Genomic DNA, 26964 nt, shown 5'->3' on the forward strand with positions numbered 1-26964 from the left:
ATGTAGCACTGGACTATTGTACTGTAGTATACTGGTCACCACAATGCAGCACAAGACAATGAGCACTGATCCTGAGCACTGATGAGGATACTAGAACTGACACTGAGCAGCGAGATGCAGCACTGGACTATTGTACTGTAGTATACTGGTAACCACAATGCAGCACAAGACAATGAGTAGTGATACTGAGCACTGATGAGGATACTAGAACTGACACTGAGCAGCGAGATGCAGCACTGGACTATTGTACTGTAGTATACTGGTCATCACAATGCAGCACCAGACATTGAGCAGTGATACTGAGCACTGATGAGGATACTAGCACTGACACTGGGCAGCGAGATGTAGCACTGGACTATTGTACTGTAGTATACTGGTCACCACAATGCAGCACAAGACAATGAGCACTGATCCTGAGCACTGATGAGGATACTAGAACTGACACTGGGCAGCGAGATGCAGCACTGGACTATTGTACTGTAGTATACTGGTCACCACAATGCAGCACAGATACTGAGCACTGATATTGAGCTGATATTGAGCTTTCCACTGAGAGAACGTAGCCACGTCCTCTCGCTCTCTCGACAATGCACGAGTGAAAATGCTGGCGATGCGCGGCTCTTTATATGGATTCTGAATCTCGTGAGAATCCGACTGTGGGATGATGACGTTTTGCCTCGTTCGGATTTTCCGAGTCAGGCGGGAAGAACTGAGGCTGCCTCGGACCCGTGTAAACCACGTGGAGTTCGGGGGGGGTTCGGTTCTCGGAGAACCGAACCCGCTCATCTCTAATATATATATATATATATATATATATGTGTGTGTATCTCGCTTATTTAAAACACAACTATCTCATATCCTACAATATGTTGTACCCAGTAGTTAGTTTGTGTATGAGCAGCCAGAGATACTGCATTGCAATGTGATGAGTCAACCTGTGAAAATTCAGCATGCTCTATAATAAATTTTACGGTAACCTCTTCACATACTTCCCTGGCTTGGGACTGCACTGCACATTTCAGTTCCCAATTGGCACATTTCTGTGAGAGACCAACTTGCTTATGATACAGAACTGCCTGTTGGGTGAACTGGATTCACAAGTTATAAATCTTTATTCCCAATGTCCATCTTCTGAAAATTAAACTGCCATTTCTGGGAACGTCTGCAAGGAATATCTAACTCAAACATATTTTAAAGAATGTGTGTCTAATTCAAGCTAATGGCCTCACCGTACTGTAAGCATTCTATCCTTAATTAGTAAAGGGAATTCACTTAGTGTGATTGAAGTAATTTGTCTAAGCCTTAGGCACTGGAATTTGATACCAATTCTGTTTGCCTCCCTACTACCTCTTGCAGAACAATGCATACTGTTAATGAAACGGTGAACAAAATTAATAGGGTCATCTACCTTCAAAAGTGGTTTAAAATGCCTACAGATATTCCCATTACCCCTAAGTAATAATCTTTATTTACTTCTAAATACAAGTAGTATTACCCATAGTATGAGTGGTTGAATCGGTGCTTAAATCTTCTTCCATGTCATTTTTATTTCTTTAAGGAGATAACAAGTATTAATATCCACAAATTGAACAAGTTGAAGTTTTACTGACTTTTTAAATTACATGATAAGTTGTTTTTGTTTTATAGGGTCAGCAATATAAATGATTACAAGTATTCTAGAGGTAGGGTAGAATACAACAGTTTACTTTTCTGCCAACATTTTTCAAACAATGGGGGTCATTCCGAGTTGATCGCACGTAGCAACTTCTTGCTGCCCGTGCGATCAACTAGACGCCGCCTATGGGGCAGGGCTTTTTTGCATAGCAAGGCTGTGATCGCTTATGCAGCACTGCTATGCAAAAAAAGTTTTGTGTAGAAGTAGACCAGGATAAGAGTTACTTACCCTGTGCGATCGATCCAGCGATGCAGGTCCCGGAATTGACGTCAGACATCCGCCCTCCAAACGCCTGGACACGCCTGCGTTCGCCGCACCACTCCCAGAAAACGGTCAGTTGACGCTCCGGAACACCTTCCTCCTGTGAATCTACTTGCGGTCGCCGCTGCGACCGCTTTCTTCGTTCGCAGCATCGCTGCCTGCGCAATGCGGCCGCCAAGCATGCACATTTCCGACCCGATCGCACGGCTGCAAAGAAGTGCAGAGTGAGATCGGGTCGGAATGACCCCAATCTTTTTAGAATGGACTGCACTACCTTGCAGACTATGTGGTCTATTCATGAAGCACTGAAAAGTGTGGAGAAGTGAGCCAGTGGAGAGGTTTCCCATGGCAACCAATCAGCTTTGAATTAACATTTATAAGTTGCATACTATAAAATTATACAGAGCAGTTGATTGATTGCCATGGGCAACTTCTTCACTGGCTCACCTCTCCACATTTTCACTGCTTCGTGAATAGACCCCTATATGTTGCTACTTATCATCAAAGGTACCTTCATTCCCCGTACTAAGATGGCCACTGATGCGACTACTGACCATGCGTGGAGCCATCATGGGAGCTGTGTGAGAGTATCACAGTGAAAGACAGTAGTCTTCCTCCTAGCTCCAGTAAGACTCATGCTTATTGGTGATATAACTGCTGTTCCAGCATTCTGCCCCTTTACCAGGTACCTACAAACAGTCCCCGGCAAGCTTATGACACCCACTCCGCTCAAGCTCTGCTCCATCTACTAGTATGTATAACAGTGAGCATGACTGTACCAATAAAACCACTCCACTGCTTAAGAACCTTGGCTGTTCATAGTTGTACAGCATCCGCTGGTGTGTACAGAAACTCTGCTACATCCTCAACTGTGTCGTTTGTTTGGGAAATTTAAAAAACACTTATTTTTGAATGCATACCTAATAAATTGTGATTTTAATTACAGATACATCACATTCAATATGACACATAGTTCCCTTCCTGCAATTGATTAAATCAATATTTCAGTAGCAGCTTCTGGGAAAGATATACTAAGCCTTGGACTGAGTGATTAAGTATAAACTACCAGCCAATTAGCTCCTAACTACCATGTCACAGGCTGTATTTGAAAAATGACAAATAGAAGCTGATTGGTTGGTAGTTTATCTCCTTCCAATTTATCATTCTCCAAGGCTTAGGGGTCTATTTACTAAGCCTTGGATGGAGATAAAGTGGACAGAGATAAAGTACCAGCCAATCGGCCCAACTGTCATTTTTCAAATTCAGCCTGTGACATGGCAGTTAGGAGCCGACTGGTATTTTATCTCCGTCCACTTTATCTCCATCCAAGGCTTAGTAAATAGAACCCCTAGTACTGTACTGTACATCTGCCCCAGTCTGTACCTACAGAATAGTTTATTAAGCTTTACACAAATGCATCTGTAATGTTATTACCTCTTGGTAATTAATTTAGTATTATACAACCTTTTTTAAAAAAGCGGAATGTTGGAAGCTATGAGAGTGTTATTGTTTGACAATGCAACTGAGGTTATAAGTGTTTCAGTGGATATGCATAAGGTAAGCAGTAGCCAGTGAGCGTGCAGGAGGAGCAACTACTCCTCCTGCTGAAGAAATGTTAAAGATGGTGCCTATCAGGGGCACGGAGCAAATTGCCCCTCCTAAGTAATTGAGAAGGTTGACAATCAGTGCATTGCAAACTTTCTTTTTCACAAACAATATTACTAGGTGCTGGTCTGGGAACGGAGGAGCCAAAGAGGTCGCTGGTGGACAGACAGGTGGGTGGGTTGGCGGATCGTGGCTGGTTGCCAAGATGAATCACATTATTCCTCCTTCCCTCTCCTTGTAGGGATTGTGCAGCCTAGCTCCTCCCTGGTAGTCCCTCCTCTTCTGGTTGCACAGGTGCTGTGAGACTTGTTACCCACAGCTTCCGATGAAACACTTTGGGGGAGATGTACTAAGCCTGAAAAGTGATAAATATCACTGTGATAAAGCACCAGCCAATCGGCTCCTAACTGCCATGTCACAGGCTGTGTTTGAAAAATGACAGTTAGGAGCCGATTGGCTGGTGCTTTATCACAGTGATATTTATCACTTTTCAAGCTTAGTACATCTGGCCCTATAAGAGGTCATCTGGTTTTCATGCTCCAGTGGCAATAGCACATACAGTGTAAACAGACCGGAAACAGATAAGTGCCACTGGGGAAAGGGGTGGGATGGGCTGAATTTGGGGATTGGGTGGAAAAGGTGTATATTTAATAAATATAAGGAGGTAAGATATAAGTGGGTTTTATCATAAGGGTTAATGGGTAAATGCGCTGATAGAATTAATTAAGATGAAGGAGTTAATGCTTTTATTGGGATTGGGCTTTTATTTATTCAAGATGAAAGGTTTTTTTATATGACTAGGTGAAGTAATGAGAGTTTTAGGATGAAGGATTTAATGATTCAGGGGCTAATTATGTTCAATGAGGTTGTTACGATGATGCTGAAAAAGGTGATGAGAAGGGGCTAATTAGTGATGGCAGTTGTAGTGGGAGTGGACATCCATGCAGCCCTGACACAGTGTAAGTATAGAAGGCGGTGCGGAACTGGGATATGACAGAAGCACAAATACTAGTATTAGCTAATGTTTTTGTGTTATGTATTAAAAAAAAAAAATAGGTGCGTCTATAAAAATTACAATATATCAATTGTTGCGTACTATCAAAGCAAATAATTTACAATATTTTTTGAATATGGTAATCTGGATGGACCAGTATGCAAGATATAATAATTAAACTCCTGATAGCTTATAGTTTGTAAGCTTATGAGCAGGGCCCTCATACCTCTCCGTTTGTTGATATTCAGTCTCATTTTACTAATTTCCTAAGCTCATACTTATTTGCTTCTGTCTCCCCTTACATTCCGCCAACATGTGGCAAGCTGTTTCTGACAGTGAGTATTCATTGCCAAAAGTAGTGCTTAAAGTGGGGCTGTATATGGTGGTATGACATACTGCCACTAAAAAATGGAGATAAAAAAAAATAAAAAGGCTAGGTCCCTCAGGGCGCCCTCTGACCAATCTGCAGCACTGTCCTGTGCTATCAATCATACTCTAACAGCAGAGGAAGGGGAGGAGACCATGGAGGGTGTGCTTTCTCCGGCTACCGCCTTCCCATACCCTCGGCCTCTGCTCCGCACAACTACGGTGTCCTGTCTGTGGGAGCCAGAGAATACACAACGGGACACAGGAGGACTGCCGGCTGCCAGCAGCTTAGAGTTACTATCCGTCCAACCACATTGCGCATCACCAGTCCTCTCTTCTGCCCTAGACTGCCCCGCGGACAACCTCCTCCTCCTCTATATTCCGGATGTGCAGCCAAGGGGTCTGTAAGTATTGCCAGATGGAATTGAAGGAAGAATGCTGGGCCGCATCCAAAGGCAGCACTGAGATGAGGGGATAAGGAGAAAGAAGGATGTGAGCTGGAGAGGTAGAAAATAAAGGTAGGTAAAGAACAGTACCAGACACAAAGTGGGTCCATTGTCGGACTGGGGCATCAGAGGTCCACCGGGGTATTTAAGCATGTTTAGGGGTGTGGCCAGCCACCACAGAGGTTTGGCTAACCAATAGATAAACATACAGGTAGTGAACATAACTAGTGCATGCATGATAATGTACTAGATTAATAGCTGCAATGCACTATAGAAAAGTACTGTGCAGTCTAATGTAACATACAGCATTTATAATATAAAATTTAAGTGCACTGTCTGGAACCTGATCCCTGATGAGGAAGTGGGCCTCCAAGCAGTGGGGCCCACCGGGGGTGTCCTATCTGGGTGTGACTACTACTGGGTCTTATCTATCATTGACAACTTATTGCATATGATAAATAGTCAGCGAATCAGCTCTCAACTGTAAACACAACAGGAGCTGATTGGCTGGAGCACCATTTCTCATACATAACAAATTTGAAATAGCTAAAACTAGTTGATAAATGGGCTACTATGACTTGGAGAGTGATAAAGTGTAGAAAGATAAAGTGCCAGCCAATCAGCTTGTAACTGCCATGTGATTGGTGGTAGTTAAGTAAATAGGCTTAGTGAAAGGTGCAGGGGCTGAATACAGAAGCAGGGAGTGAGTAATGCAGGGGGTGAGAGGGAAGCAAGCCTTGAGAGCGTTTGAGGGGGTGAGCGAGGGATGGAGAGAGTGAGAGGTGCAGTGGATGAGTGAGGAAAGCAGCTAGGGAGAAATGCAGGGGTTGAGAGGAAAGCAGGCTCTGCGAAAGTAGCATGGGGTGAGAGGACCAGGGGGTGAGAGAGAGATTGAAAGAGTAAGAGGTACACGGGCTGAATGAGTGAAGCAGGGAGTGATAAATGCAGAGGGTGAGAGAGAATCAGGCTATGAAAATGTAGCATGTGGTGAGAGGAGCAGGGGGAGAGAGAGAGGGATGGAGAGAGTGAGAGGTGCAGTGGATGAGTGAGGAAAGCAGCTAGGGAGAAATGCAGGGGTTGAGAGGAAAGCAGGCTCTGCGAAAGTAGCATGGGGTGAGAGGACCAGGGGGGTGAGAGAGAGATTGAAAGAGTAAGAGGTACACGGGCTGAATGAGTGAAGCAGGGAGTGATAAATGCAGAGGGTGAGAGAGAATCAGGCTATGAAAATGTAGCATGTGGTGAGAGGAGCAGGGGGAGAGAGAGAGGGATGGAGAGAGTGAGAGGTGCAGTGGATGAGTGAGGGAAGCAGGTAGTGAGAATTGCAGGGGCTAAGGGCCTAATTCAGACCTGATCGCTGTGCTGCTAATTTTGCTGTCCTGCAATCAGATAGTCGCTGCCCAAGGGGAGTACTAATTCTCCCCGTGCAAGTGTGCGAACGCATGTGTACCTTATGCGAAAATGTCCCTCAGCCAGTGGACAGCTGCAAATCCGTTCGCACCTCACTCACCAGTGAAGGATTTTCCCACTGTGTGTAGTCTGTGCGCAGCCTAGGACTTACTCCTACAGTGCAAAGAGAAAAGGCTGATCTGGTCCGGAGCTGATGTTACACACCCTCCCTGAAAACACTTGGGAACGCCTGCGTTTTTCCTGACACTCCCAGAAAATGGCCAGATACCACCCACAAATGTCCTCTTCGTATAAATCAGCATGCGAATGGCTGTGCGATCAACATTTTTGCACCAGCTTGTCGCTGTTTGGCAATGCCTTTCGCTGTTTGGCGACGCGCATGCGCATTGTGGTGCATACGTATGTGCAGTCTATCGCTGATCGCATGCTGTGTGAAAACCCACTGCAGCGATCTGATCTGAATTAGGCCCTTAGTGAGGGAAGCAGTTAGTGAGTAATGCAGGGGATAAGTATACAGTAAGATAGATAAGGCATACCTCCCAACATGACCCCCTCCAGGAGGGACACAATGCTCTGGTTCTGGACTTTTCTCTTAATTTACTATTGCCGACACCTGTTTTGAACAGGTTAATGGATAGGAAAGGTGTTTCAGCACAGGTGATGGCAATCATAAATTAAGAGGGAAGTCCAGGAGCAAAGCGTTCTGTCCCTCCTGGAGAGGGTCATGTTGGGAGGTATGGATAAGCATGTGATGAGACACAATGGAGAGAATGTGGGGGTGATAGAGAAAGCTACCTGGGAAGAAGATATTGGCACGAGGAGATGATAGAAACAAATTATGGAAAGAAAGGACACATGGAAAATATAATACATAAGAGAGAGGTGAACAAACACAGGGAATACAGAGGGGGTAATTCAGAGTTGATCGCAGCAGCAAATTTGTTAGCAGTTGGGCAAAACCATGTGCACTGCAGGGGGGGGGGGCAGGTATAACATGTGCAGAGAGAGTTAGATTTGGATGGGGTGTGTTCAAACTGAAATCTAAATTGCAGTGTGAGAAAAATAAAGCAGCCAGTATTTCATACCTCCCAACATGACCCTCTCCAGGAGGGACACAATGCTCTGCTCCTGGACTTTTCTCTTAATGTATGATTGCTGGCACCTGTTTTGAACAGGTGAATGGATAAGAAAGGTGTTACAGCACAGGTGATGGCAATCATACATTAAGAAGGAAGTCCAGAAGCTGAGCATTATGTCCCTCCTGGAGAGGGTCATGTTGGGAGGTATGAGTATTTACCCTGCACAGAAGCAAAATAACCCACCCAAATCTAACTCTCTCTTCAAGTGTTATACTGTATCTGCCACACCTGCAGTGCACATTGGGGGTAATTCTGAGTTGATCGCAGCAGGAACTTTTTTAGCAGTTGGGCAAAACCATGTGCACTGCGGGGGAGGCAGATATAACGTGCAGAGAGAGTTAGATTTGGGAGGGGTGTGTTCAATCTGCAATCTAAATTGCAGTGTAAAAATAAAGCAAGCAGCCAGTATTTACCCTGCACAGAAACAAAATAACCCACCCAAATCTAACTCTCTCTGCATATGTTATATCTGCCTCCCCTGCAGTGCACATGGTTTTGCCCAACTGCTAACAAAGTTCCTGCTGCGATCAACTCAGAATTACCCCCTTGGTTTTGCCCAACTGCTAACAAATTTGCTGCTGAGATCAACTCTGAATTACCCCCAGAGACATATGCTACAGGAAAATGTGAGACATTGAGGAAAGGTGAACACATGGGGGGTAATTCCAAGTTGATCGCAGCAGGATTTTTGTTAGCAATTGGGCAAAACCATGTGCACTGCAGGGAAGGCAGATATAACATGTGCAGAAAGAGTTAGATTTGGGTGGGTTATTTTGTTTCTGTGCAGGGTAAATACTGGCTGCTTTATTTTTACACTGCAAATTAGATTGCAGATTGAACACACCCCACCCAAATCTAACTCTCTCTGCACATATTATATCTGCCTCCCCTGCAGTGCACATGGTTTTGCCCAATTGCTAAAAAAAATCCTGCTGCGATCAACTTGGAATTACCCCCATGGTGAATAGCCTCACATCATATACAGTATGTTTTATATATACTACAGGCTACCTTCCGCTTGCTTGTACCTCATGTCTCCTGTCTCTCTCCCTCTAGATTGTAAGATCCTTGGAGCAGGGCCCTCTTCCCTCCTCATCTTTTGCACTTCAATTACAACTCTCTCCCACTCAGAAACTGTCTATAAATGCATTTCCTCTTGCTCGTGAGTGGTCGTTTATTCCAGGGGTGGGGAACCTTTTTTCTACCAAGGGCCATTTGGATATTTATAAAATCCATCGGGAGCCATACAAAAATTATCAACTTAAAAATTACCCTGCCCCCCAGTAGTTATGCCCCCAGTATTATGCACCTTAGAGGTACTGAGTGCGCGTGCTATAAAGTGGGTGTGGCCAATTAAAATGGGACATGATACACATATGCCCCCAATAGTGCAGTGCCAGATACACAAATGCCCCCACAGTACCAAATATACAAATGCCCCCACAGTGCCAGATATACAAGTGCCAGATACACAGATGCCTCCACAGTGCCAGATACACCAATGCCTCCACAGTGCCATATACATAAATGCACCCCCAGTTCCAGATACACAAATGCCCCCACAGTGCCAGATACACAAATGCCCCACAGTGCCAGATACACAAATGCCCCCCCCCCCACCCCACTGTGCTGCTCACCGCTGCTGCTCCATCTGGCAGCGGTGTGTCCCAGCTGTCAGGGGGTCAGGGCAGGGAGGAGAGCGCGGCTATGTGCAGGATCTCAAACCAGCCGCCGGTTCGTGAGCCAGATACACCATTGCTCCCACAGTGCCAGATAGACAAATGCTCCCACAGTGCCAGATACACAAATGCCCCCACAGTACCAGATATACAAATGCCCCCACAGTGCCAGATACACAAATGCCCCCACAGTGCCAGATAGACAAATGCTCCCACAGTGCCAGATACACAAATTCCCCCACAGTACCAGATACACAAATGCTCCCACAGTACCAGATATACAAATGCCCCCACAGTGCCAGATACACAAATGCTCCCACAGTGCCAGATACACAAATGCTCCCACAATGCCAGATACACAAATGCCCCCACAGTGCCAAATACACAAATGCTCCCACAGTGCCAGATACACAAATGCTCCCACAATGCCAGATACACAAATGCCCACACAGTGCCAGATACACAAATGGCCCCACAGTGCCAGATACACAAATGCTCCCACAATGCCAGATACACAAATGCCCCCACAGTGCCAGATACAAAAATGGCCCCACAGTGCCAGATGCACAAATGCCCCCCCACCCAACTGTGCTGCTCACCGCTGCTGCTCCATCCGGTGCCGGCGTGTCTCAGCTGTCAGGGGGTCAGGGCAGGGAGGAGAGCGTAACTATGTCGGGCGGCGGCGGCATGTAGGATCTCAAACCAGCTGTCGGTTCGTGAGCCAATCAGAGCTGGCGGACCGGCGGCTCCTGATTGGCTGCCGGTCCGCGAGCTCAGATTGGCTCACAAACCAGCAGCTGGTTTGAGATCCTACCCGCCGCTGCCGCCAGACATATAGCTGCGCTCTCCTCCCTGCCCTGACAGCTGAGACACGCCGCCGCTGGACTGTGCGGCGACGTGTCTCGCTGACACACAAGCGGGTGGGCCTGAACAAACGGCTTTGTGGGCCTTGTATGGCCTGCGGGCCGGAGGTTCCCCACCCCATGCTTATTCCAACGGCTGCCCACCCCCAGTAGTATGCCGATGACTCCTTTGCTTCCTTACATCTCAGCTGTATTGTGTACTGGGAACTGTGGTGCTAATTGTTACCTGTGCTCTGTTTTAGTTTTCTGTGATGTTAAATTCTGTATACCCTGTATTGTTCTAATGTGTGTTGTATGTACGGTGCTCCAAAACACTTGTAGCTCCTTAGAAATAAATTGTAATATTAATAATAATAGTGCTAAAAAGAATTTAAAATGAATCTCTTATTTTTAAAATACCTAAATCTTCTGGGGTCCTCGTGCAGCCCCAAGACCCCAAGTCATTATATTCAAATTTCCATACCCTCATCTCTAAATGTGCGGTGTGAAAGGGCCAAAGCTGAAATCCTGGGTCAGGCGACCCAGGATTTCAACTATGGCCCTTTCACACCGCACACCAACCCGTGTCAACTCGGCAATATGCCGGGTCAATACCGGGTTATTTGTGTGGTGTGAAAGTGGTATTAGAGATGCAAATTTTAATTAGGATTGCCTGATTTATATGTTTCCTCTTTGTCCCTTTGGAATCTGGCTTTGTGCGGTCTCTGCGGAATTCCTTCTATCACTTTTGATTTACCTCCTTATTGACAGATTCCAGTAGGCTAAATATAAATGGCCCTAGGAAAGTCCCTGCTGTGATGGAACATACATAAAAAGCCTATATACACTTACTGTAGCAGTGAGAGGGCAGTAGGGTGAGAAAGAAGGAGCACCGAGAGGGTGACCAAGGCCTGCTGTAACCACACCCATAGGTGTCGGAACGGGGGGATGGGGGGGGGGGATGCCTTGGCAAATATTTGAGAGGCACCAGTCAAGGTACTAGGCCACGGGTGCAGTGGGGCTACCATCTACAGTAGGCTTACCACGGGCAGTGTCAGGATGCTGATAATCCCCTTTGTAGCTGCCCTTATCTGCCAGCCTTCATCCTGCACCCAGCTCCAGCCCCTACTGTGTGTAGCTATTTACTGTGGGCTGGCTCCACCTCTGGGACCAGCCCTTCACCCGTCTTACTCCTGGCTTGTCAGTGTGTGCCCACACATGCAAAACTTGTGGTGAGTGTGTTCTAAAATAATGAAATTGGGGTCTCAAACGACTGTATGAAAGGGCAGCTAATAAATAAACATGTGGGGCTCTTATCAAAGTTAACATTGCTCTGTTCAAGGTGTGGTTCCATGTGGGGTGAGCTTTTGGTTACCCTCACTGAACTAACTGCATGTAAGAGATGTAAACTCAATGAAAGTTATCGCTATCTGTTTTAGGTTGCTTTAACTAAAACATGCACAAAATGCCAAGCGTGGGATGGGAATAATTGTGCAAAATTTAGAAAAACACATTCAGTGAGGATATTTATAATGATGTATATTTATAAAATGATATACTAAAATAAACAATGCTCCATTTTAGAAGAAGTAGAGCAAGGTAGGAAACTGTACAGAAGAGCTTACAGTCAAGCACAATAGTTTGCTGGTGTTCAACACCCCCGACCTAATGTCCCTTGAATTACCCTATATAAGTGTTTAATGTATTCTCACATCACTGTTCCGTTTTGCTGTTTCTGCTCCACTGCATCACATACTACCCCCTTAGCGTACCACAGATATTGATGTGTAGCTTACAGTTCTGCATTCACAGTGATCTGAGCAAGGCAGATCAGTTCTGTAAATAAAGGCTGTATTTCATATCTGGCCTGTTGTCTTTGTAGTGTTTGTAAGCTGACTCACCTAAAGGAAGCCGAGGCAAAGGTGCTGCAGTCATCACCACATATATACGATTACCCCTTTCATGAGTATTTATTAATACTTAATAAGGTGGTGTTGGTTCTGAGGTTACATGAGACGATCTTAAGCCTTTGGTGAATAATTTATCACTTGCAGCAACAAATGAAGACAAAGTACAGGGAAGCTGCATCCACACACATACACACACAGATACACATATAAACGTAAGAATTAAAGGAATACAGACACGCGAAACAACTTTTCTATGGAGGAACTTCAAAGAAAGTTAAGCCAAAGATATGAAGACAAACCCCGGAAAGTGAGATTTAAAATCTCATCTGCATACAGTGGCCGGGTATTGAAACAGGTCTTTGAGGATGGTCATCAGTTGGAGTCTCCAGACGAAGAGTATCCGCATAGTTTTCTACATGATAGTTTTGAGACCTCTGAACAGTACTTCAGCCCAGGAGAGGCTCATCCACAGTTCTACCCAACAGCTCGTCTCACAGCCCAGAGAATAAGTGTCTTCAGAGATGGCACCTCTTACAGAATAGCTGGTGAGCAGCTCTTCCCAGACTGCCGTGGAACAGAGAAGAGTGTAAGTAATGTGTCTAATAACAAGGTACATGGATAATATTCATCTTCACAGTCACCAGTGTGACACATGAGAAAGATGTTACTGACAGTAGCCAGTTAGAGGTTTGTTACATAATATAATTGGTCACGGCAAAATATCTATTTGTTTGCTGTACATTACAAGCATGCATATTTCCTGTGTGTGTTTTTCTTACAGTGACATAATGCTTGTGGACTGAAATGTGCCGAACGTATTTCACAGTATAATTGCAAAGAACAAGTAACCTGTTCTTTAAACGATCAGTGGGGCAGATGTATAAAGCCTGGAGAAGTGATAAAGCAGTGATAAGTGCAAGGTGATAACGCACCAGCCAGTCAGCTCCTAACTGCCAATTTACATATTGTAGCTGATTGGCTTGTGCGTTATCACCTTGCACTTATTACTGCTTTATCACTTCTTTATGCCTTCTCCAGGCTTAATACATCTGCCCCACTGTCCAAGATACACTATGGGGGAGAGCTATCAAATATTGGACAGCGATAAAGTGGAGAGAGATAAAGTTCCAACCAATCAGCTCCTAGCTGTCACTTTAAGGGGTGTGTTTGAAAAATGACAGAAGCAGATTGGATGGTACTTTATCTCTCTTCACTTTATCGCCCTTCAAGATTTGATAAATCTCCTATGTTACAAACACTTAAACCATATATCCAGAACCTTGATTCCAAACACAGTTATGGCATAAAAAAATGGCAATTAGTCCAATCCATTCTTTCACAGTGGTAAACACTGAGGGACAGTTGCTGAGTTGGTCATTTGCCATTTTGCACAACATGATACACCCCAATTGGTTCTGCACATGCCCATAAAGTTTGTAATGAGCAGAGTTGCTTGAATTTGACATGTGTGCTTGCTTGTGACCAGAGGCAGGATGGGGGGTGGATTCTGGAAGGGGCTATCTAAAACATGCTGAGTACAGAAAGGGCACACTCAGGCACACAGATACCTGTCTCAAAGTCATAGCAGAAGTTTGTGCTTGAGAGCTTGTACAAATACACTCTGCTGTCGCCATCACTAGATGGGTGTTTCTGATTGGCTGATTGTGGATTCATGGATGAAGCTGATAGGTGTTTTCTTCATTGCTGGTGCATAAATCTAGGATTTTGGAAATGTGTATTTTATCAGGACTTATTATCAGGCCCACCTTCAAGGGGAATGGTGGGGACTCCAGGCCCAGGCCCTGACTGAGATGGGGCCCTGGTGGCAGCAGTGAAGCTACTGTATGTTACATCTGCGCACCGGCAGGGCAGGCAGCCTCGGCGGGACAGACACGGCGGTATTTTTAGTATAGAGCTGGCCGTGATTGGCTGCTGGTATGTGAGCTCCAATTGGCTCATGGCCAGCTCTATAGGAAGAATACCGCCACGGCTCTGTTCCTCTGTGGCTGCCTGCCGGTATGCAGGCAGCTGGCCTGGCCCCCGTCAATCCTCATTGCTGCCACCAAGGCACCCTCAAATTGGTAAGCTTTGGGGGATGCAGGGGGAGCTATGGGGCAGTGTGTGTGGTGGGGAGGGGGGCATTGCCAAATTTGTCAGTCCTATGCCCCATCATTTCTGATGGCAGCCCTGCTTATTATTCTGCAGACTGGAGGAAGCATTATACCAGCTGTATGTCACTATGTACCCTAATGCAAATTTGCATTTTAATATCAGAATTTTTTGGATGCAAAAGTGAACAAACAGCATCAGCCCCCAAACGTTAACGTATTATTATTATTTTTATAGCTAAGCTCCAGCATATTAACGGATTAATTGACTGGACTAAGCATGCCAGTTATGATATTAACAAATTAAAGCAACAACTAATTTTGATTGTAGAAATTATATAAATTTGCTTTTAAATCCAGCTAGTGAAGCTGCCATCACAAACTCCCTTGTTACTGTAAGTAAACATAATAAATAAGGGAGCAGATCTGTCCTCTTGGAATCCGGCCATCATACACCATAGCCTTAGGCTTACAGACTACTTCTAGGTGGGAGGAAGCCAGCTGGCACTCCTTAGCTACACCAGGCAAGTTTTCTCTAGTCCCATACAATCAGTAAATACTTCTGCTCTAGGATCTGACACTTTTGTCTGTAAACGGTCCAGGACACATGCTCTAGGCCACCAAGAGAAGGCTGGCATATCTTCCTGTCAGGTCCATCTGCACTAGGGCTAGGGTTACCACCTCATCCCTTTAATTCTGGACACATATTAATTACACAAGTTCTGTGGCTGGCTGACTTTATGACTCCATTTCACCTGGCGTTAATCAGCCACAGAACCTGTGTAATTAATATGTGTCCAGAATTAAAGGGATGAGGTGGGTAACCCTAACTAGGGCGGACCAGCAAGTCAGACTACAAACCTAATGTCATGCTCCACAACCTAATGCCTCCTACCCCCTTAAGTATGTGTCTGCATTTTTTAGTAAATGCTCAATATAAGTATGGCAAACACAAATGCATTTGTCATGCATTTATTTCTAGCATTTTTACTAACTTCTTCAGCCCAATGAAGATCACTGTAGACTTTTTCAATGAATCTAAGGGTTACGGTCATTAAGTCGACAGCACTTAGGTCGACAGTCATTAGGTTGACCACTATTGGTCGACATGCATTAGGTCGACGTGGTCAATAGGTTGAAATATACTAGGTCAACATGAGTTTTTCACTTTTTTTTTTCCGTTTCTTGACTTTTTCATACTTTACAATCCACGTGGACTACAATTGGGAACGGTAACCGGTGCCGAGTGCAGCGAGGCACCTTGCCTGAAGCATGCGAGGGGACACAGTGCACTAATTGGGGTTCCCCGTCACTTTACGAAGAAAACAACACCAAAAATAGTCAAAAAACTCATGTTGACCTTTTTCTATGTCGACCTATTGACCATGTCGGCCTACTGCATGTCGACCAATAGTGGTCGACCTAATGACTGTCGACCTAAGTGTGGTCGACCTTATGACCCTTACCCAAATCTAATTAGCATTAAATGTACTGAACAGAACTAAATCCATTCAGAAAAAAGACAACTAACCCAAACAAGTCTAGAAACAATGGTTCTACTTTCTAAATCGATTTTTGTGCAATACACTAAAAACTGTAACAAAATGTAAAAATGAATGCCAGTTGGTATATGGCCTTATATATGTTATAGCATATCTGACAAACCAACACCCATCCTAAAGCATGGATGCCAGTCACACAAGAATATTATGAATTTATTATGACTCATTCATTATTATTAGGGTCCTGTTGGGTGCTGCCTAGTATTGCTGTAAGTAACACCATCTTCAGATGTCGTTGCTTCCTGATGACCCACTCCTTCCAATGGGAAGGATGTTTGTGGTGGCGAAGAGGAATCAGAGCAGATCCCTCCACCGTCACAGCACTGTGTGCCCTCCTGCTAAAGTTGCCACCTTTGTTATGGTAAAATAGAGGATGGGGGAGTGGTCAAATCCAGAAAGTGTGGCCATGTCCCTTCTCCCCAAAAATAGGAAAAATGCTATTGCCCACCTCAGCAGCACTGCAAAGGCAACAATGCTCCCCTGAGCAACTGACCCAGGCCCCTCCAACAAGCTTAGCTCTGGGTAGAGTCTATACTGGTTGTTTTGCGTGGACCTTAACTATATGGTTGTTTCTCTGCAATGGGGAAGCGTTGAGGAAATTATCCTCCATGGGCATACAGTCAGTATTCACTATTCATGAAGGCGTGCCGTGCACATGGTCTGGAAGACCTGTGCCCCATGTCACCTTCTGCCCCATGCAAGGGCGTAGCTACCATAGGTGCAGGGAGTGCAGCTGCTCTGGGGCCCAGAGCTGATAGGGGCCCACTCTACCTGTCAAGTTACATAAATTTTTCATCATTAGTGGTACATAGGGGCCCTTACATACTTTTGCCTTGGGGTCTACATTATATCAAGGTACACCCTGGACCTATTCATTGTAATGTGGTATAAAATGAACTGGAGGGCATGAAAAAGTTACATGATATTAATTGGGGCAATGTTATCTGGTAGAATATGAAGTGGAAGCACTATAGTATGGCAAAATATGAACTGGGGACATCACTGTAATGCGGCATAATATGAACTGAGAAATAAATAAAACGTTTTTTTTTCAGTAATGGTGCGCAATAGAAATCCCCCACAAGGCAGCTATATTTGTGTATATGAGTAAGCATCCAATTTACTCAGAGATAGCATGTAAACAACAGGTGAATACACAAACTAAAGCGCTAGGAGGAATTCCACATTCAACCTTGGAAAAAAATGGTTCACACAGGGAATACCACCAACATCAAATCAACTTATTCAGGATCCACAGTTTATAAACACAGGAAGGATGTACATATTTATAATGGAGGCTAAGATGAAACCAAATGTTTTTTTTCTTTATTCATACAACTCCAAAATATCACATGTAAGAAACAAACAAAAAAATATACAATAGTGCAAACAGTCATAAATATAATAGGTTTAATTTGCGATGTCCACTTACAGCTTTTACTACTACTTTTACTTACTGCTTTTCATATAAACTCCACAATGGTGTGGGAGGTACCATAAAAAACAAACTTTAAACTCAGCTCCCACAGACAGGATGTGTAGCCTTAGGATACCAGCTGTGTCAAGCTGCAGTTCCCATGTCGGTCGCCCTCAAACCTTCATGGAGATGTAGAGCCTAATTAATCAGCGCAAGCTGCCCGAACTTTACTTTGGAAGTGGATGGTGCCAAGCTGACGGAAGACAGTTGCTGGAGACTAGAATGCTCTTCCTGGTGGGCGGGAGCACCACCCAAGATTCGGTAGAGTAGGCAAGTATGCGTGGTTTTGTGTGTGTGTGTGTGTGTGTGTGTATGCATATCATCTCAACGTTGGAAGATGGCACTCCAGCACAATACCTGTACTTTCATTCGGTGTATAATCTACCTTAGCATAGTGGTGCTTATGCCATTAGATGCTCAGTGCTATAATAAGACTAGAAATAAAATACAGAGATTGTTACGGTGACCAAGGACTACTCATATAGGACACAAAAAAAAAGACGTCCAAATATTCTACTATATCAGTGTCCTACTAGTTGTACAAATTTAGTTTTAGCACAATGCATCTAAGTTATATTTATATGTTTTCCAATAAAAACATTATACAAATTTGTTGGGAAACTCAACAACCTGGTATCATCTTGCCTGTGCACAGTTTTAGCATCTTATCTGCATATTGTCTATCAGAAAAATGACAGGTATATTTTTTAGTGATGAGCGAGGTTCGGTTTTACTCGGTTTTACTCGGTTTTACTCGGTTCTCAAAACGGCATCTTATTGGCTATCCAAAACACGTGACATCCGTGAGCCAATAAGATGCCGTTTTGAGAACCGAGTAAAACCGAGTAAAACCGAGTAAAACCGAACCCGCTCATTTTTATTATCTTATTATGCACCAACTGTAGAATACTAGTCCTATTCTCTATATTTATTGAACATGCTCTGTTCTTGTACAGTATATTGTAAAACTGTCTATTCAATAAGGAAAAATACAAACCTAAAGAAATATTATTGTATTAAATTGTCTAGTGGTGATGTCTTGTTGAGCATGTGTAACGCCCTATCTCCATCTATACTGTACTAGATGCATCTACTGAGTAGTCTATGAAAATAACACTCACAATATGAACACTAATCTTGTTTCTCATACGTCCTAGAGGATGCTGGGGTCCACTTCATGACCATGGGGTATAGACGGTTCTGCAGGAGCCATGGGCACTCTTAAGACTTTTCAATGGGTGTGAACTCGCTCCTTCCTCTATGCCCCTCCTCCAGACCTCAGTTTTAGAAATGTGCCCAGGCAGACTGGATGCACTCTAGAGGAGCTCTACTGAGCTTCTCTGAAAAGACTTATGTTAGGTTTTTTGTTTTCAGGGAGAACTGCTGGCAACAGACTCCCTGCTTCGTGGGACTGAGGGGGCAGAAGTAGGAACCAACTTCCTGAAGAGTTTCATGGCTCTGCTTCTGGCTGACAGGACACCATTAGCTCCTGAAGGGTACTGAACGCTAGCCGTGTCTAGATGCTCACTCCCACAGCACGCCGTCACCCCCCCTCACAGAGCTAGAAGTCAGAAGACAGGTGAGTAGAAGACAGATCTTCTATCAAGAAAAGTGATGGCTGAGGTACAGCGCGGCTGGCGGAAGCGCAGCGCGCCATTGTTGCCCACACACACAGGCACTGCAAGGTGCAGGGCGCGGGGGGGAGGGGCGTCCTGGGCATCAAAAACACCTCTGTAAACTGGCAAAAAGGGGGCATAAGATGCCCAGGCACAGCCCTACCCCCGCCAGTATAAATATTATGATAAGTTTCTGAGGTACAAAAGGGCGGAGCTTCTTCCTCAGGCAGCCAGCACACTGCTCAGTGCCATTTTCTCTCTCCTCAGGCTGCAGAGACATCGCTGGTCCTCCTTCACTTCTGACTACAAGTATCAGGGTGCAAAAGAGGGTAGGGGGGGGCACAAGCGAATTTGGTGCTTTACAAGTGTGTTTTACTGTGTAAAAAGTGCTGCATGTCAGTGGACATTCTGTGCTCACAGGCATTAGATACTGGCGCTGTGGTTGTGAACTGGCTGCTCCTAAACTGTGTCCCTCTGACAGATTTTACTGTGGGTCTGTCCCCTATAAGTCCCAGTGTGTCTGTGTGTGTGTTGTACACGTGTGTAAGACAATGTCAGAGGCAGGGATTTCCTCCCCGGAGGAAACCATTTTAGGGACACAGAAGTGTAATGTGGTGGCACTGCTGGCACACCAAGAGCCTGCATGGGTGAAAGAAATACGTGATAGTATGCATCATATCAATAGGAGATTAGATAAGTCTGAATCTCATGCTGAGTGCTGGAGAAAATCTGTGGAGGATGTGATTTTTCAGGGCTCTCTTCTTCCATCCGCAGGCGACCCCTCTGGGTCACATAAGTGACCATTTGCGAATATTGTGAATACTGATACCGACACGGACACTGATTCTTGTGTCGACGATAGTGACTCCAGAGAAATAGATCATAAATTTCCAAAAAAATATACAATATATGATTGTGGCTATGAGGGAAGTTCTGGAAGTCACGGAAGCCACTCCTGTACCTCAGGAGAAGGCTTATTTCTATAAAGAAAATAAATCTAAGGTAACTTTCCCTCCTTCCCACGAGCTTAATACACTCTTTGAAGGGATGTGGGTGAATCCCGAAAATAAATTTCGTATTCCCAAGAGAATTCAGATAGCTTATCCTTTCCCGGTGGAGGACAGGAAAAAATGGGAGTCACCCCCTGTGTTAGACAGTGCACTGTCCAGGTTGACAAAGAAGGTAATTCTCCCTGCACCTGGCACGGCTTCACTAAAAGAGCCGGCAGACTGAAAGATGGAAACTACATTGAAATCCATTTATGTTGCCAATGGTACGCTGTTCAGGCCCACAATTGCTTGTGCGTGGGTGAGTCGCGCTATTGAAAAATGGTCAGAAAGCGTGTCATCAGAAATTGACACGACTGATACAGATGAGATACTCCTTAAGTTAGGGAATATCAAAGACATTGCCGCATACATGCTAGAAGCGATGAAAGATATTGGACTCTTGAGTTCACAAGCCACTACCATGGCAGTATCGGCTTGGCGGGAGTTGTGGATTCGCCAGTGGAACGTGGATGTAGATTCCAAAAGAAATATGGAGGCTCTCCCATATAAAGGTGAGGCCTTATTTGGCGATGGACTGGATGCGTTAGTCTCGGCGGCTACCGCAGGTAAGTCGACATTTTTGTCCTCTGCGCCTGCACCCGCAAAAAAGACATTTCTCTAACGTCCTAGAGGATGCTGGGACTCCGTGAGGACCATGGGGATAGACGGGCTCCGCAGGAGACATGGGCACTTTAAGAAAGACTTTGGATCTGGGTGTGCACTGGCCCCTCCCTCTATGCCCCCCCTCCAGACCTCAGTTTGATACTGTGCCCAGAGGAGATGGGTGCACTTCATGGAGCTCTCCTGAGCTTCCTGACAGAAAGTATATTTGTTAGGTTTTTTATTTTCAGGGAGCCTGCTGGCAACAGACTCCCTGCACCGAGGGACTGAGGGGAGAGAAGCAGACCTACTTCTGTGAGTTTCAAGGCTCTGCTTCTTAGGCTACTGGACACTATTAGCTCCAGAGGGAGTCAGTACACAGGTCTCACCCTGGAGTTCGTCCCGGAGCCGCGCCGCCGTCCTCCTCACAGAGCTGGAAGATAGAAGCTGGGTGAGTATGAGAAGAAAAAGAAGACTTCAGAGGCGGCAGAAGACTTCATGATCTTCACTGAGGTAACGCACAGCAGTGCAGCTGTGCGCCATTGCTCCCACACACCTCACACACGGCAGTCACTGTAAGGGTGCAGGGTGCAGGGGGGGCTCCCTGGGCAGCAATATAAACCTCATTTCTGGCAAAAGAGATATATATATATACAGCTAGGCACTGTATATATAAAGAGCCCCCGCCAGTTTTTATTATATTTAAGCGGGACAGAAGCCCGCCGCCCTCAGCACTCACCAGCGCCATTTTCTCCACAGCACAGTTGAGAGGAAGCTCCCCGGACTCTCCCCTGCTTATCCATGGTGAAAGGGGGTTTCAGAGAGGAGGGGGGGGCACATAGTTGGCAGCAATTAATAGTATTACAGCGCTACTGGGTAAACACATTGTGTGTTTTTCCTGGGGTATTAGCGCTGGGTGTGTGCTGGCATACTCTCTCTCTGTCTCTCCAAAGGGCCTTGTGGGGGAACTGTCTTCAGATAAGAGGATTCCCTGAGTGTGTGGTGTGTCGGTACGTGTGTGTCGACATGTCTGAGGTAAAAGGCTCTTCTAAGGAGGAGATGGAGCAAATGTGTGTGTGTGTGTGTGTGTGTGTGTGTGTGTGTGTGTGTGTGTGTGTGTGTGTGTGTGTGGTGTCTCCGTCGACAACGTTGACACCTGACTGGGTATGTGGAATTAAGTGCTGAGGTAAATTTATTGCACAAAAGATTAGAGAACAGACAGGGAATCTACCCATGTCTGTCCCTATGTTGCTGGGACCTTCAGAGTCTCAAAACGCCCACTATCCAAAATAATAGACACTGATACCGACACGGAGTCTGACTCCAGTGTCGACTACGATGATGCAAAGTTACAGCCAAAACTGTCAGAAAAGTATTCAATATATGATTATTGTAATAAAAGATGTTTTGCATATCACTGATGACCCATCTGTCCCTGACACGAGGGTACACATGTTTAAGGGGAAGAAAGCTGAGGTAACATTTCCCCCCTCTCATGAACCAAATGAATTGTGTGAAAAAGAGCGGGAATCTCCAGACAAGAAACTGCAGTTTCCCAAAATAATTCTCATGGCGTATCCTTTCCCTGCTAGGGCCAGGATACGATGGGAATCCCCCCCTAAGGTGGACAAGGCGTTGACACGATTACCCAAAAGGTAGCGCTGACATACCAAGATACAGCTACCCTCAGGGATCCTGCAGATAGCATGCAGAAAAGTACTTTGAAGTCCATTTACACACATTCTGGTACACTACTCAGACTGGCGTTTGTGTCGGCAGGGGGTTATAGCGCTGTAGCAGCGTGGACAGATACCTTATCAGCGGAGATTGAAACCCTAGATAAGGATACCATGTTATTGACCCTAGGATATATAAAAGATGCTGTCTTATATATAAGACATGCTCAAAGAGACATTGGTCTACTGGGTTCTAGAGTCAACGCTATGTCGATTTCTGCTAGACGTGTCCTGTGGAACATGCAATGGACAGGTGATGCCGACTAAAAGAGGCATATGGAGGTTTTACCATACAAGGGTGAGGAATTGGGTGGAGAAGGGCTCTCGGACCTGGTCTCCACAGCTATAGCTGGAAAATCTGATCTTTTACCTTATATTCCCTCACAGCCTAAGAAAGCACGACATTATCAAATGCAGTCCTTTAGGTCGCAGGAAAACAAGAAAGTACGAGGAGCGTCCTTTCTTACCAGAGGTAAGGGCGCAGGGCACAGCTAGTTCCCAGGAACAGAAGTCCTCCCCGGCCTCTACTAAATCCACCGCATGACGCTGGGGCTCCGCTAAGGGAGTCCGCCCCAGTGGGAGCACTTCTTCGACTCTTCAGCCACATCTGAGTTCACTCACAGGTGGATCCCTGGGCAATAGAAATTGTTTCTCAGGGTTACAAGCTGGAATTCGAAGAGGTGCCTCCTCGCCGGTTTTCCTTATCGGCCCTACCGGCTTCTCCCCCAGAAAGGGAGCTAATATTAAATACAATTCACACACTGTATCTCCAACAGGTGGTGCTCAAGGTTCCCCTCCTTTAACAAGGAAGGGGATATTACTCAACCTTGGCTGTAGTCCCGAAACCGGACGGTTCGGTCAGACCTATTTTAAAATTAAAATCTCTCAACCTATACTTGAAAAGGTTCAAATTCAAGGTGGAATCGCTCAGAGCGATCATCGCCAGCCTGGAAGGGGGGGATTTTATGGTGCATCTAGACATAAAGGCTGCATACCTTCATGTTCCCATTTATCCACCCCATCAGGCGTACCTGAGAATTACGGTACAGTATTGTCATTACCAATTTCAGGGTAATTGGCGGAAATGATGGTGCTCCTACGCAAGCAAGGAGTCACAATTATCCCATACTTGGACGATCTCCTAATAAGGGCGAGATCAAAAGAGCAGTTGTTGAACAGCGTGTCACTTTCACTGAAGGTGTTACAGAAACACGGCTGGATTCTCAATATCCCGATGTCACAGTTGGTTCCTACGTCTGACCTTCTTGGGCATGATTCTGGATACAGACCAGAAAAGGGTTTTTCTTCCGATAGAAAAAGCTCAGGAACTCATGACTCTAGTCAAGAACCTGTTGAAGCCAAAACAAGTGTCAGTGCATCATTGCACTCAAGTCCTGGGAAAAATGGTGGCGACGTACGAAGCCATTCCCTTCGGCAGGTTCCATGCAAGGACTTTCCAATGGGACCTATTGGACAAATGGTCCGGGTCACATCTGCAAATGCATCAGCGGATCACCCTGTACCCCAGGGCCAGGGTATCTCTCCTGTGGTGGCTGCAGAGTGCTCACCTGCTAGAGGGCTGCAAGTTCGGCATTCAGGATTGGATCCTGGTGACCACGGACGCGAGCCTCCGAGGTGGGGGAGCAGTCACACAGGGAAAAAATTTCCAAGGCCTTTGGTCAAGTCAAGAGACTTGTCTTCACATCAACATCCTGGAACTAAGGGCCATATACAACGCCCTACGTCAAGCGGAGACCTTACTTCGCGACCGACCAGTTCTGATCCAGTCAGACAACATCACCGCAGTAGCTCATGTAAACCGCCAGGGCGGCACAAGGAGCTGAGTGGCGATGGCGGAAGCCACCAGAATTTTTCGCTGGGCAGAGAATCATGTAAGCGCACTGTCAGCAGTGTTCATTCCGGGAGTGGACAACTGGGAAGCAGACTTCCTCAGCAGACACGACCTGCATCCGGGAGAGTGGGGACTTCATCAGGAAGTCTTCGCACAGATTGCAAGTCGGTGGGGACTGCCCCAAATAGACATGATGGCGTCCCGTCTCAACAAAAAGCTACAAAGGTATTGCGCCAGGTCAAGAGATCCTCAGGCGGTAGCTGTGGACGCCCTAGTGACACCGTGGGTGTTCCAGTCGGTCTATGTATTCCCTCCTCTTCCTCTCATACCCAAGATGTTGAGAATAATAAGAAAAAGAGGAGTGAGAACAATAATCATTGTTCCGGATTGGCCACGAAGGGCCTGGTATCCGGATCTGCAGGAAATGCTCACAGAAGAGCCGTGGCCTCTTCCTCTAAGACAGGACCTGTTGCAACAGGGTCCCTGTCTGTTCCAAGACTTACCGCTGCTGCTTTTGACGGCATGGTGGTTGAACGCCGGATCCTAGCGGAAAGAGGTATTCCGGATGAGGTCATTCCTACGCTAATAATAGCTAGGAAGGGCGTGACATCTAAACATTATCACCGAATATGGCGAAAATATGTTTCTTGGTGTGAGGCCAGGAATGCTCCTACGGAAGAATTCCATCTAGGCCGTTTTCTTCACTTCCTACAATTTGAATTTGGGCCTAAAATTAGGCTCCACTAAAGTTCAGATTTCGGCCTTATCCATTTTCTTTCAAAAGGAATTGGCCTCTCTACCTGTAGTACAGACTTTTGTGAAGGGAGTACTGCATATTCAGCCTCCTTTTGTACCTCCGGTGCCGCCTTGGGACCTTAACGTGGTGTTAAGTTTCCTTAAGTTACATTGGTTTGAACCACTTAGAACAGTGGAGTTGAAATATCTCACTTGGAAGGTGGTCATGTTGTTAGCCTTGGCTTCGGCTAGGCGAGTTTCGGAATTAACGGCTTTGTCACATAAAAGCCCCTATCTGGTTTTTCATATGGATAGAGCAGAATTGCGGACCCGTCCTCAGTTCCTACCTAAGGTGGTCTCATCCTTTCATATGAAACAACCTATTGTCGTGCCTGTGGCTACACGTGACTTGGAGGATTCCGAGTCCCTTGATGTGGTCAGGGCCTTGAAAATTGACGTGGCCAGAACAGCTAGGATCAGAAAAACAGAAGCACTGTTTGTCCTGTATGCAGCCAACAAGGTTGGCGGCCCTGCTTCAAAGCAGACTATTGCTCGCTGGATCTGTAACACGATTCAGCAGGTGCATTCTACGGCAGGATTGCCGTTACCAAAATCGATTAAGGCCCATTCCACTAGGAAGGTGGGCTCAACTTGGGCGGCTGCCCGAGGGGTCTCGGCACTACAGCTGTGCCGAGCTACTACTTGGTCGGGGTCAAACACCTTTGCAAAGTTCTATAAGTTTGATACCCTGGCTGAGGAGGACCTCCTGTTTACTCAATCGGTGCTGCAGAGTCATCCGCACTCTCCCGCCCGTTTGGGAGCTTTGGTATAATCCCCATGGTCCTTACGGAGTCCCAGCAGCCTCTAGGACGTTAGAGAAAATAAGATTTTAAACCTACCGGTAAATCTTTTTCTCGTAGTCCGTAGAGGATGCTGGGCGCCCGTCCCAAGTGCGGACTTCTTCTGCAAGACTTGTATATAGTTTTGCTTACATAAGGGTTATGTTATAGTTTTCATTGGTCTTGGACTGATGCTATGTTGTTTTCATACTGTTAACTGGTTAGTATATCACAAGTTATACGGTGTGATTGGTGTGGCTGGTATGAATCTTGCCCTTGGATTAACAAAAATCCTTTCCTCGTACTGTCCGTCTCCTCTGGGCACAGTTTCTCTAACTGAGGTCTGGAGGGGGGGCATAGAGGGAGGGGCCAGTGTACACCCAGATCCAAAGTCTTTCTTAAAGTGCCCATGTCTCCTCCGTCTATCCCCATGGTCCTTACGGAGTCCCAGCATCCTCTACGGACTACGAGAAAAAGAATTACCGGTAGGTTTAAAATCTTATTATCACCCGCACATGCAGTCCTTTCGGCCCAATAAATACAAAAAAGCAAGAGGTTCCCCCTTCTTTGCGGGTAGGGGAAGGGGAAAGGGAAAGAAGTCCACAGCAGCTTCAGGTTCCCAGGAGCAGAAGTCTACCCCTACTTCTGCCAAATCTTCAGCATGATGCTGGGGCTCCTTTGCGGGAGGCCGCTCGGGTGGGGTCACGTCTCAAACTGTTCAGCCAAGGTTGGATTCTGTCTGGCCTGGATCCCTGGGTGTTGCAAATAGTGTCCCAGGGATAAAAGCTGGAATTTCAAGACGTTCCCCCATGCCGATTTTTTTAAATTGACCATGCCAGCTTCTCTTCCAGAAAGGGAAGCAGTAACAGCGGCAATCCAAAAATGATGTCAGGATCAGGTCATAGTCCTGGTACCTTTGTCACAACAAGGGGAGGGGTTTTATTCAAGCCTTTTTTGTAGTTCCGAAGCCGGACGGCTCGGTCAGACCGATCCTAAACCTGAAAAATCTGAATCTCTACTTGAAATGATTCAAGTTCAAAATGGAATCACTGAGGGCAGTGATTTC

The 26964-nt window shown here is 45.8% G+C and overlaps 1 protein-coding gene across 1 annotated transcript in view; it reads left to right on the forward strand.

Moving 5' to 3' along the window:
* The first annotated feature begins 12533 nt into the window (after positions 1-12533).
* Positions 12534-26964, forward strand: part of GRXCR2 (glutaredoxin and cysteine rich domain containing 2) — a 42953-nt gene continuing 28522 nt past the window's right edge. The window contains exon 1 of the mRNA XM_063930539.1: positions 12534-12910. Within this exon, the coding sequence (XP_063786609.1) occupies positions 12578-12910 (333 nt within the window). The 5' untranslated portion in view covers positions 12534-12577. The remainder of the gene's footprint in view (positions 12911-26964) is intronic.

Source organism: Pseudophryne corroboree, chromosome 6, assembly GCF_028390025.1.
Source record: "Pseudophryne corroboree isolate aPseCor3 chromosome 6, aPseCor3.hap2, whole genome shotgun sequence".
Classification (NCBI taxonomy): domain Eukaryota; kingdom Metazoa; phylum Chordata; class Amphibia; order Anura; family Myobatrachidae; genus Pseudophryne; species Pseudophryne corroboree.